At 46.3% G+C, this 13054-nt stretch overlaps 1 protein-coding gene across 1 annotated transcript in view; it reads left to right on the plus strand.

Moving 5' to 3' along the window:
- The first annotated feature begins 57 nt into the window (after positions 1-57).
- Positions 58-13054, plus strand: part of ABCA12 (ATP binding cassette subfamily A member 12) — a 111118-nt gene continuing 98121 nt past the window's right edge. The window contains exons 1-3 of the mRNA XM_083840588.1: positions 58-403; positions 1959-2059; positions 12551-12640. Of these exons, the coding sequence (XP_083696714.1) occupies positions 2050-2059; positions 12551-12640 (100 nt within the window). The 5' untranslated portion in view covers positions 58-403; positions 1959-2049. The remainder of the gene's footprint in view (positions 404-1958; positions 2060-12550; positions 12641-13054) is intronic.

A 13054-nucleotide genomic window follows, 5' to 3' on the forward strand; every position in this document is an offset into this window, starting at 1 on the left:
CGGGTGGCAGCCGGGCAGACAGCCCGCGTGGGGTCTGTGTGGCACCTGTGTGGGGTCTGTGCAGGATCCCTGTGGGATCCGTGTGGCACCCGTGTGGGATCTAGGTGGCGCCTGGGTGACACCCGTGTGGGATCTGGGTGGCGCCTGTGTATCTGTTTGGGACCCATATGGGACCCATGTGGGACAAATGTGGGATCTGTGTGGGACGTGCAGGTTTGTCAGAGGGCCGTTCGCTGACAGGAAGCCCAGCCTACCCCAGCACAGTCACTGATGGAGCAATAAGGGTGATTACTTTTTGTTTTCCCCTCAGAAATAGTGCAGTTTCAGCTGTGGAAAATCAACTCTTGGAGAGTCTACTGAAGAGAAGGGAGCAAAGGCATAACACTTGTTTACCAAGTCTAAGGTAAAAAATTAAGCTTGCAAATAGTAGAATGATATTTTTCTTCACTTTATTTATTTTTCTTGGTAAGGGAGAGCTTTCGTCCCCTACACGCCTCCAGATTTCCTGGAGCTCTGTGCAAAGGAGTTTTGTTTGCTTTCAGCCTAGCTTGTGCCTGACACCACTGCCAGAACACCCCAGAAAAAGGTGCAGCAGTTGTGATGGCAGCAACCCATGCTGTTTGAGGCAGGTAGAGAGCTCTTGGAGTTATTTTCCAGCCCAGCTCCTAGCCATCACCTTGCTAATGTTCTGAGGAGGCCTCCAGGGCTGTCCTGTCACTGCAGCAGTGCTCGCTCAGTGCTGCTGCTCCCAGCAAGTAGCATTGCCAGGAAAAACAGCAAATAATTTGGGTTCAGCAAGCTGAAAGCTGTTTTGTTTTATGTAGCATGTACATCTCTGATTCGTGTCACCTCTAGTGCAGGGGGACTCAGGTATATGCATTTGGGACAGGCCCCCAAGACATCCCCATGTGCTTTTTTTGTGGTTTTATCTCTCAGATAGGTGTTCACGGTACACTTGCAGCTCTTGAAGCAGGCAGGTTGCTTTAGGCTCTCTGCTTGCATTAGAAAAGTACAAATAAATGGTTCAACAAATAAGTTCCTAGATCTTACAGGCAGAAAGCTGGGAAGTGCAAAACAAGTGTCTCTGGAAGGCCCAGAAACTGGGCTGTTTTGATTTGTGAATCTCTGGTCTTGGACTGTGTTGTCTATGTAAATAAGAGTCAAGCAAGACATAGTAAACGCTAAATAAACTTGGTATATGTATTACTCTTAGTAGCAGCTAGTGACAAGCAGTAATAAATTATTGTTCAGAAGCGTGGCTGGGGCCAAATGAAAATATACTGCTAAGTGGTACATGAGCACCATCATTATGAAAATACATACCTTGGAGAGAATAGAAGTTGTACAAAGAGTACGGATCGGTACAGCCGAGGTGGGCTTTGGGGATGATTAATGTACGTGAAAATGAACGATTCGACGGAGCTCTGCATATTTATCCGGTGTTGGAGAGCAATTGCATATTCTGGTGCAGCACCTGAGATGCTAAGGAGCAGCGCGCATGCTGCTTGCAAAGCAGGGTGTTTTGGGATGCTGCTTGTGGGCGGCTGGCCGTGCCAGCCTGTGCACAAGAGCACAGAGCCAGGACTTTCAGACAAATAGAGGGACATTACCTGCGTAAATAGTGTTTTTTGTTGTTTTTTCTTTTTTTGCTTTTGCTTTTTTGCTTGTCCAGCAGTTTGTTATTCCTTGGCTTGAGATGAGGCTTCTGTTTGCACAGGGGCTTGCGTGGCAGGAGGGCGGTTTGGGTTTACCCAGTGCCCTCTGTGCTCTTGTGTATGGATTTGGCTGTGCCAGATATGTCCTGCTTTTAGGATGGCCATGTGGAGAAAACAAATAGTCTGCCTCCCAAAAGGTTTAGCTTTGCGTTATAGAGCTTAACTAATTAGCTATTTTTTGTGATGTTTAAGGGATATTCAAATATCTTGTGCTCTGCTCATGCACCATCATTTATTCAATAGGAGTGACGTCTCACTGAAGTTTTTCTGGTGTTTTAAACCATTGTAGAAGTTCATCTTGAGCCAAGAAAGCAGTAGCATCATACTGGAAATCATGGAAAGAGGTAAATACTAGAATTACAAGTACTGGATTAAGGTTATTACTAAATTCTGTCAGGGCTTGCATCCAGGAGAGAAAAATCAGGCTTAATTAGCAATGTACTCTGCAGTGTTAATAAAGAGGTGTAAAAAGAGGGTGAAGTTGTATAGAGACATACAAAAGGCATGGCATTCCTAGTTCTGCTGTTGTCAGGACAATACCCTAGATTCCCTTCTCTTGGGACTGCAGGGAGTAATAGCAATGCTTTCTAGCCTGGCTAGAGTTCGTATTGTAAGCCTGATCTCTGTTATTTTCCACGTAGCACACCAAGAGGAGCGTAGAGAAAACAGGTTAATTGGGCTGTGTATTGATCTGTTAGTGTAGGAGGCCGGCCTAGGTTTCCTCAGCTGGCTCTGCAGCTGCTGGGGGGCTAGCAGAAGGGTGGGCTGGGCCTGGCAGGGGACGAAAGAAGATTCAGTCCAAATACAGGAAGCTGAAGTGCGAGTCCCTGCAACCCTGGCTCAAGAAACGAAGTGGCATGCGTGGTGAGTGCTATGGCAGTGGTCTGGTGCGGAGCTGTACTACCGCAGTGTCTCATTGCCAAGAGGCTGCTTTGGAGCAAATGTGTTACTGTGGGCATCTCTGCCTGCATAAAAAGAGTCTTCAGCTTAGTAATTCTTCATCATATCAAGTTTATTTTCCTTAACCAGGCCCTACTTTCATCCATATCCCTCCCTGTGTCCTATATACATTCGTACAACCCCTTGCCTCTTTTATACCCGGTGTAAGACAGATGCGTACATCTGTACCCAAGCTCCTGGTTTATTTACTGGCAGCTACTGAAATGGGAAGCAAGGAGGTATAAGTGAGGAAGGTGTCACGGTCACAAGGGGCACTGCCACCATCTGCCTTGTTCTGGTATCTGGTACCTTCCTTCAGGACCATTTTTGCCAGACTCAGGACCTCAGGTTCTCCAGTTGCCTTACAACCCCTTACGCTGGGTATTACGGGATTATGCACCGCCGAGTCGAGTACTCGTGGAAGTGCTGGCTCAAGCAGGCTTCAAATGCCCTATCTCAGATACAACCCAACAGCAGAGGTGGGAGGGTAACATAATACAGGCTGTGCTGATTTTTTCTACCTTTTTGCTTTAGGGCGTTGTGAGAACTACAGGGGGAAGTTTTTTTGGTGTACTCCAGGAGAAAAAGAGCTTCTAGGGATTGCAGAGTTGAACCTTGTCCATGCTGCCCAGGCCCACTTGCCACCGGTTAACAAATCTCTGGGCTGACTTCAGCAGCTGTGCTGATGGCGGGCTAGCCAGGAGCACTCCCCAGTAACTGGGGAGACTTGAGAGCTCTGAGTTTGAGTTTTCTTTCTCAACCCTTATCAGCTTGGAACAGCTTTTGTTTTACTGTGTTCCTTGGAGGTCCCATTTAAATCACCTACCTGGAGCTGGCATAGTCTGTTGGCTGGCTGTAAATCCATAATCAGTTGCGTGAAGCTGCAGAGATGATTGCTGGCCCACAATCAGCTCAGCTTCAGAGACACCAAAGAGCTCTGAGTGTACAGCTTGACCTGGGTTTTGAAGGTTATGTCCCCAGTTCAAGAATCAACATAAATGGTCGGGTTTTCCCAAAGCTTTGCTATCGCTTTCTAATGTTTTTCCTCCAAAAGAAACAATTTCCTTGTAACAGAATAAATATTGCAGATTTCAGCCTGAGTTATTCTCATAATGCCCTGGATTATGAATGAGACCCAAAGGTGCATAAACCGAACAACAATTTATTTTCCGAATGTTCCCATTCCTTTCCTCACAAAGTTTGTTCCTATCCAAGCATAGAAAGAATAATAATAATAAAAAGGTAAGAAATAGTTTCTCCTGTTGGCAAATCGGTGCCTGCTCTATTGTCTGAAACTCCCATGCAGTGAGAATGAATCCCAGAGCGTACGGCTCTGTTGGCGAGTGGGGATGCAGCCTGTGATGCGTAAGCAAACGAACAAAGCAGTGCCTCACAGAAAGGTCATGAGTTGTTTTGTTGGCTTTTTTTTTTTTCCCCCCATAAAAAAAAGAAACGACATTATTCTCAAATAATACCAGGCTGATATACCTTTTCTCTAGTTCAGGCGTCGAAATCGCTGCCCCTTCCCCAGGGAGCAGGGTTTTTAGCCGTCTCCCCGTGCCCCCAGCGCCTGCCCTGGGTAACTTCTGCGGGGGTGAGGAGGGCTGTGTAGGGAGCGCGCTCCCGCTAGGGTGCGCTAGGACAGTTAAAATGGGGATGATTTCTCTTCTGGGATCAGAGTGGAAGCATCAGAGAAGCCTAGTTCAGAAATGGCACCTTAGTGCCTAAATCAGAGGATGTGGCCGGTTTCCCCATCTTTTGGCTACAGGTTTTCCCCCGAGAGAGGGAGAAGTGTGCTACAAAGCCAGCAGCAACGGGCACTCACCGTGGCTGCCTGAGTGCAGTGGCGTTTGGGCTGAGTCAAGCGCTGCAAGAGACCTTGTGGAAGACCCCAGCCCATGCAGTGAGGGCAGGGAGGAGCTTTGTTGTTAAACCTTTAATTTCCGTTTTATCTCCTTTGGCTTATTGTTCTGGATGACAGGGGAAGTGGAAATCTGTGGAGCCCCATGCACTTTGATGTCTAGAAGTTCATCCCAGGGTCCCATTAATGGCCTCCTGTTGTCCTTAGTGCATTTCAAAACTGCCCTAAAATACTTTTCCAGCATCACACAAGATTTTTCTTTCTCAGCCAGTGCTTGAACCTGGGTCTCCCAGACCCTACCCCTTGTCTGCCACCCTAGTTTGCTTCATGTTCCCTTAACCAGCCAGCTGGAGGGTGATTCATTTCATGTCTCACAGTCTAATACATAAAAATGAAGGTGACAAGAGTCTTGGCTTAGTATTCAATTTGCATGCTAGTTCCCTGGGGTTCCACAGATACTTGGAATTTGCTCTGCCAAGTTCTGAGAGGTGGTGAAATGCTCCTTGGGTGGGGTGCTCTGGTGTCTCCTGGCCAGAGCCTGAAGGGACAGGTGACATACTTCTGCTGTCTGCCAGGCATCGTCTGCTGTGGAGTGTGGGGGATTTGCAGCAAGGAGCAAAGCAGATCATCGTGGAGTTCTTCTCAGCACACAAGGCTGATTGCAAAGCGTCCGTTGATCTGGAAATCAGTGAAGCTTGGTGTGAGAGCCTGCAGCAGATTAAAAAGGAAGGGATGCATTTTATATCGCAATCCAGCCTCAGCCATCTTTGGTCGACAGAGTCCCTGAGATGCTTGTCTAGGGAAGAGAGAGACTTGGAAGGCAGAGAGGAAAAAGCTGAGCAGAAGACAAGCCCATGTTGGCTTTGAAGGATTTAGGCACTGGTCAGCAAGCAGCACCACTCATCCCATCAAAACTTCCTGCTCACCTTTCTGCCTGATATCCAGGAGTCAGCTTACAGGGAAAGGCCAATGCTGTGACCGTGTATTCATTTACAGCTCACTGGGGGACTCAGGAAACCTTGTCAGATTAATAACAGGGTCATGGGAGACCTGACAGCCAGCTCAGCCAGCGCTGCAATTTTGCAGCATGCCCGAAAAAAATGGCAGCTTGCCAACGACAGCATGAGGAGTCTCTCCTGGAAAGACAGCCATAGGTGGTTGTTTATTTGTATCGCACTGGTGCTGACTGTGATCTGGACCCCGGAGAGCCAGGATATGGAATAAAGGGCGTCCTGCCACAAGACCCTGTGATCTGGTAGAAAACACGAGGAGGAGGATGGAAAAGGACACGGAGCTGGACATGTGGCATGTCCGGCATCACGCAGCAGTCAGCGCCCCAGCCAACAAAACCTTGGAGCAGTCTCTAACTGGCAGATGTTTTTATTCTAATAGATGTTCTTAGTTGCAGCAAATCATCCATTTTCGGATCGGGCTGATTTCACACATGGTCTAGTTTTAACAAAAAACAGGAAGAAGGAGAGAGAATGAAACATTTTTTCATAAATCACCTTTTTTTTTTTTCATCCCAAGAAACTGCACCAGGTCAATGTATTTTGGCCTTAGAAACACGGATAACATCTTAATGAAGAATTTTAGAGAAAAAATGAAAATGAGTGTGGTTTTTTGTGTGTGTGCGCGTTCAAAACTCAATGGCTTCGGATTCCCCAGGAATTTCTTGTGCTTTCTGCAATGCTGCTATCCTGTATGCCCTGCATTCATAATCAGCTTTGGCTCCTTCTTTCTCGTCTGACCTTCCTTACTCTTGAGTCTCCAATCACAACAGGACAAATTCTGGCTTTTCAAAATCATCTCTCTGAAGTGTTATAGCTAAGAATGACTGAAAAAGGAAATTTCTTTCCACAGAAAACGTCATTGAACCAAGCCTTTTTTTCTTCTTCACCTAAATCAAACCCATTTTTCTCAGTTTTTCTTTAAAAGCAAGCTTTTGAAAATGATCCAGGAGTTGTTAAAGTTAACATTTCCACATTCTAGAATAAACAATAGCATTTTCCAGAGAATATTTCTGAGGAAAAGATGATTTACCCATGCAACTACTATTCCTTTAACTGGAGTCTCCAGGAAAGCTTTTGAGCAAGCTTTGTACAGCTTGGGAAACGCAGGTTCGTCTTCCTGCACAAAAATCCTGTGCAAATTGAGTGATGGGCGTTTGTGTTTCAATGCACACACAGCAGGGACAATATCGACACTCGCAGTGGGGCTGAAACCTGTTGAGGAAAAGTGCTGGGCAGGACTAATTGTGGGCAGGACTAATTGTAGGCACAGACTCTGCCCGTGTTGATGTGGCAAATCCATTGGCAAAAGGCAGGGAGCCTTCAGGACGGGGATCACAAGTACCACCCCTCATTAGGCAGAGCCGAGGCAGGTACTAATTACCCTGGAGCTGCAGAGCTGTGGTGCTTAGGGTTCCTGCCAGCATACAAGCTGTGTCATGTCTTGCCTGTTGATTCCTGCAGCTCAGCAGCACGGAAGAAAGCTGGGTCCGACTCCTCCGGGGCGAGAGCAGGGTTAGCCCAGGCGTTGCAGTGGTGCAGCTCTCCTCCACACTGTTTTTGGCCATTTCCGTACAGTTTGGGTTTTTGGAGCTGTGACTGTGCCCATCTCTGCTCCGTGGCTGTTCTAGAGCCACTGGGGCTTTGACTGAGTCATGCTTTGATTGTGAGGAGAGTCAGCAGGGGAAGCATATCTTTTAAAGGTTATTTATGCTGTGTTTTTCAATGTGAATTAATCTTTGCTCTTCCAGAACCTGATCTCCACAGGGATTTTAACCCTTTGTCTACCCACGGGCTGTTACAGATCTAATTTTGTGGGCACAGGCACTCAAAATTCCAGAGGCGAGCAGGAACAAGAGTGGACAGCCAGGCTCTCAGGAAGCAGCCATTATCATAAAGTTGTATTTTGACGTGGATCAGCTCACAGGAAGCGTACATGTCAGCCCTCAGTCACGTTCAGAGAGCAGCAGTAGTCATTTGGCAGATCTGGGCTTAGCAATCACCGCATTCCCCAGGCACTTGGCTCTGGGCGATCGGGAGGGCTTTCTGCATCAGTCATTGTCGGTTGGGAGATGGACTCCCGCGAGATCCAGTGCTGCACCATAGGAGCAGACAGTCAAATGATGCCAAACAGGCAGGGCTCCTTTCCTGGGCTAAATTACCAGATGCATGGGAATGAACATTTTGGCCCTGGATGAGTTCGGTGGTGAAAATAATCTGGGACTCAGGCCAAGGCAGCAGGGCCAGAGGGAACAGTTAGAGTAATGTAATGGGGCTTCCTGCAAAACACAGCTACAGACTTTCAAACCATGTTCTTCAATTTACCTAACTAATGTTTTCTCCAGCTCTGGTTTTTAATTAATGATAATATCATTAATCACGTAATTATAGCCTCATCCCGTTGTCTTATAAGACTTGGGTGACTAATAAGGACGGGGTAACACTTCGGTTTATTCTGTTGTGTTTTATTGACTAATTTAATGTAGTGGCAAAGAAGCAAGCATGCTGGGGACAGAATCCCCAAAACATAAAACTTTGCTGGCAATATGCAACATTTAGCTATTTCTAGAGAGCTGGAGACTAGGATTTATTTTTTTTAATTTACATTGTTGTTTTTTTGCATAAATACAAACCCTGTCAGAACTTGGAGAAAAACTTCCTTGGGTCTGGTCATGTCCATTTAACTCATTTTGTGCCCGTGAGCACACACCGGCATTATGACAAACACACTGGGGAAAAACGATTTCTGCAGGCCAGAGGCTGTTTAATCACAATAAACATCCTTTAAATAGAACATGGCAAATTCTTCCTTTAGAGATTAACTCCTGCAAAGGGCTCAAGTCTTGGTGTTGGGCAGCATTGAACCCCACTGCTGCCATAAAGCACAGCAAAGGAGTGCACTGAGACTAGATGTTAAGAATGCACGTGTTTGATTGAATCATGTGAAATGGTTTTTACTCCTGGATCTCTTTCAGAGACTTGGGTCTACTGTTAGAGTTTGGGAAAAGGCTAGTTAATTATTCACATTCTGCCTTTTTGTTCAGTTCTGACATTTCTCTGTCAAAGTCCACCTTTACTGATACACTGTTCCTAATTTCATTGGATTATCAGCATCATCCCCTCTGGAAAGTGGACAGGTCTTTTCTTCAGAGACACTTTAGGCTAAGAAGATCCTCTTCTAAGCATCTTGGCCATAAGGAAGACCCTGACTGGTGAATTTCATGGGGTTCCTCATATTCCCAAAGAAGCGAGGTCACAGGACAGGGCTGCAGGAAATCCAACCTCCAGCTCTGTTACAGATCTCCAATGCAACAACTAGAGCACGTTGTACCCTAGCACAACAGAACTAAAGTGGGACTATAACAGAATAGATTTAGCTTTTCTATTTCCAGTTTCATCCATAGCAAAATTTCCACTTTTTTTAACAAAAGCATACAGCTGTCTATGCTCATCTGAACCAGTCATTACTAGATTAGTTCCCTCCAGTCCTTTCCCATCTTTGGATTTCACCTTTTCACTGCCATCAGTATTTATGGTCTCCTCTGCCCAAAGCCTCATTGTTATTCATTTTGCAGCTGGCTTTCGTCGATTGGATGATTTTGCTGCAGATATTGCAATAATTACTGGTTTGGATGTTTTTCTGAGGATACGATGAGACTCTTGGTGTTGTTGTCTTTTTTACCCAGAAAATGAAGCTTTAGTTTATTTTTACTAGGGAAGACTGAGAGTTGCAACTGAAAGTTGCCTGAAGGATGAAAACTAGAAGGCAAACATTCAGAATATACAGAGTGCTTTTATAAACACATCAGTTTTCAAGCCAGTTTTACAGTTTCCAAGTCTAACTTGAAAGTTTCAAGCACTTGATGTGGGCAGTACTGCACAAACAATATCCATTCCAAATGCATCTGTATCCACAAGCCTCTCATTGTTGGCCCTGTGAAAACACTGATACTTCTACAAATATCATGTAAGATTATCCAGACCGGTTTAATGGCCCAGTTTGAGCTGTGTCATGCAATGCACCAGTTTTATTTTCATCTTGCTTTTTTTTTTTAACTTCCACCCTGTAGCTGAAATACTGCAGCCCTCTGAGTTTGCTTTTCTGTTTTCCCCTGATTTTCAGTTGTGCTCAGATTAGCATTTACTCATTGTTGCCGCCCTTGTCTTGCCCTCTTGTTCACTTCTCTATAACGCGATCAAATTTTGTTTGTGCAGGATTTTTATGGACTTCTGTATTCACTGACAATGGGCCAGCTTGTCTTTTGAAATTCCCCCCATCAATCGTCCACTCTGACATTTCCTGTAACCTGCATTCCTTAGCATTCATTTCTATCGCTTCCCCCTGTGTTCCAGGAAGAACTTCTGGTTAGGCAATCGATGCTGGGCTGCCCATCGTCTTATACCTATAAGATGCTCCTCAGCCTGTGAGGCACAGATCAGCCTGAATCAACTCAAGCGAGCCATGGGTAAAAGAGGGAAAGACCCGATTTCCCTTGCCAACCCCTTGTGATCCTGCCCAATGCGACCAAAATGAGGCAGAGCCATTGTGCCACCTTACACAGTGCAGCACGGCTGATTAAAGACCTGCAAAAATTTTAGGGTTTCACAAAAGTCATGGCAGTCAGCTTTTGTTTGATTTCAGGTCTTATTCTCATTTATTTACAGTATCACCTATTATGGGTAGAGTGTTTGCTAAACACTGAAGAATAATGGTTCTGTCCCACGTAGCTGACAGCCAAAGAGCTGACAAAGGGAAGGAATGCAGTAAAAGTGGTAATTTATGTGTGAGTCATGCTTCCCAGCCAGCTGTGCTGATAAAAAATGGCCAGTTTTATGGGGAGGCTGGAAAACAGCAACAACGAAATTACCTTTGTGAAAAAAAATACAAAATATTTGGACCAGCACTTTGATTAAAGATGACTTATTGCTGACAGCACAGGGAAGGGAGTCCTGGAGAGGTGTTTAGATGTGCACAGGCCTGTGCAGGGGAAGATGTTTCTGGCATAGACACCTGAATCTAGGAAGACAGACACCTGCATTTGAGCAGATATGGGGACAGTGGCAGACGATCTTACCTATGGCACAGAGAAAGCTGATGAGGAAGCAGGAAGATGGTAGATGCTAGGCGTGAGACGTGAGGATTGATGGAGTTACGAAGCAAGGGCAGTTGGTGGGGCAGGGGAGGAGGTGGTCGGAGGTAATTTTTCAACAAATGGCCAGATAGACTCATATCTACACGATGCAGAGGGTGCTGCAGGAAGGTTTGTATTTTCATCCAGCCAGAGTGACTTGGGGACTGGCTCTGCTCCACTTAGAGGCAATGACAGACTCCTATTGATTTAGTGGGAGCCTCAGAAATCGCAGAAAACTTGCTGTGGCAACCAGCGAATTCAATAGAAGCATCGATTTCTCCGGCTGGACAATTAAAGAGCATAAATGCAATGTAGCTGATTTCTGTTTCTGAATTAATGTAACAAATGATCATTGATTCAAGTGAGAAGAAACCATACCCCAAAGAAAAGGACCTGCCATATTAAAACGTCCTCTGCCCTATGTGTGTTGGTCTCCAACGTGCCTCTTGTAGATCGAGTTGCCATTCACTGGGAACACTTTGACTGCATCTCGCTAACTGACCTGCCACGCTGTCGTAGAGCACCCAGTGGTCCTGCATTGACAGTGGGCGGGCACCCTGGGATTTGTCTGAAACACTGCCTGGAAACTGAGAGTCACTCTTTTGGACTGCGAGTCCCAAGTACCTGCAGCTTAGAGCCATGCTTGTCTACACGCAGCACAGCTGAGCCAGCTGTCTTCATCTTCTTGATCTTCACATTCATTCTTCTTTAATTCTCCAGGAGCTGAAAACAAGTTTCCCTCAGTCACAACACAGAGGCACCGCTCCTGAAAATGGGAGGAGGAAAAATCTCTGCATTTTCTTTGTCTTTCCTTCTTACAGAGCTCCCGATTTCTCATGGACATCGAAATTGAATGCCGTATCTGTATCCCCACTGCAGCTAGTAGGAGCAGGCACGCAGATGTGCTTGTCCCTGGGCAGATCTGAAGGTCTCATCTCTGCTCTTTGCAGTGTGTCTGTGAGTTAGCAGCACCCAGGAGTTAGGTGAAAGGGTCTCCTTCACGTGGCAAAGCAGCCAAGGTAAAGGCTGCTGCACAGGGAGAGGGAAGACCCCGGAAAGGCGATGCTGGAGCCCACGGTGGCGGGGAGATGCTTTGGGCCCCTCATCCAGGCCACAACAAAAGAACTTCTCAAGTATCTGAGAACAGGTATTTTCTGGCCTGCTGGGCACTTGCAAACAATTTGGGTTATAGCTTCATGCTTTGCTGCACTGACTGAGTCAGCGTGCGGGTGATGACACCGCTTTTACAGGCAGCTGGTTCTCTGCTGTCCGTCTGTAAGCCCCTTTTGCTAAGCTGCCTGTTAAGATCAGCTTTAATGATCTCGGGGCTTTTGGCTACAGCTTGAACTGACTGCACCCAGGGGCTCTGCCACACAAGTCCCAGCAGATCACACTGGGGAGGCCCAGCTGTTGACGAGACCAAGCCACCAGGTGCTGGTGACCAGTGACCAGCCTTGCAGGTAGTTACTAGTCCTGCAGCAGGGAATGCATCCCAGCACTCCCACCTCTTAGTTTGTAGGCTGGCTGGTGTTTATGGGCTGCCAGGGAGACGGGTGCTATGGCTATGCTGTGGCGCTGGCACAGAGGCAGGGTTGCTTCTGCTGTTCTGTGCTAGAGGTGGTGACCCTCGTGCAGGGGTGGGACAGGCAGTGACATTTTAACAGCTACGCTTGCTTGCGTCTGTACTCGAGAGTCAGGGCACTGACCTGCGGAATGTCTCATTTTCATATCAATCCAGGGGCTTTGACGTAGAGCAAACTTGCCTCGATAACAGATGGGACATCCCAACGTGCTGACCTGCCAGAGGTGCCATCTGCTGTCATCACCTTGCAACAGAAGGCCACCGCTTTTGTGCTTAACGTTTTTTTTCTCTTTTTTTTTTTTTTCCGGTAGCCCTCACCTGCAATAGAGATGTTCAGAGAGGCCCCGGAAGACATGACAGACACTCCTGCTCTTCATCACAGGAACAGGACTTAACAAGAGGTGTGATAAGTGTTGGAGAAATGCACCATCTTTGGGCACCTGAGCTTTAACTGAGTAGGATGCTCAGTCCTAGAGGGGAGGAGGGATATTTTGATCACTCACAGGGATAAAGCTAAGCTGCTTTACAACATAGCCTGACAGAAAGCAGCTATTAGAAAAAAAAAGTCTATTAAAAGGTCAGGTGTGGACTTGCATTCTGAACTGACAGTTGCATAAGCTGGTAAACGATACATAACAAATACCTTATTAGGTTAATTTTGTCTCTTTGGGGTCGCTGTGAACAGCCCATTAGAAAATAAGAGTTTTCTCCAAGAATGCCAAACTGCTGGTTGTTTTTATTTCTGCAAGTAATACTGAATCTGTAACTTGTTTGAGAGCAGCTCATTGCAATTCTTGGAGGTCAAAAGAGGAGCA

Source organism: Anser anser, assembly GCF_964211835.1.
Source record: "Anser anser genome assembly, chromosome: 6".
NCBI classification, from domain to species: Eukaryota; Metazoa; Chordata; class Aves; order Anseriformes; family Anatidae; genus Anser; species Anser anser.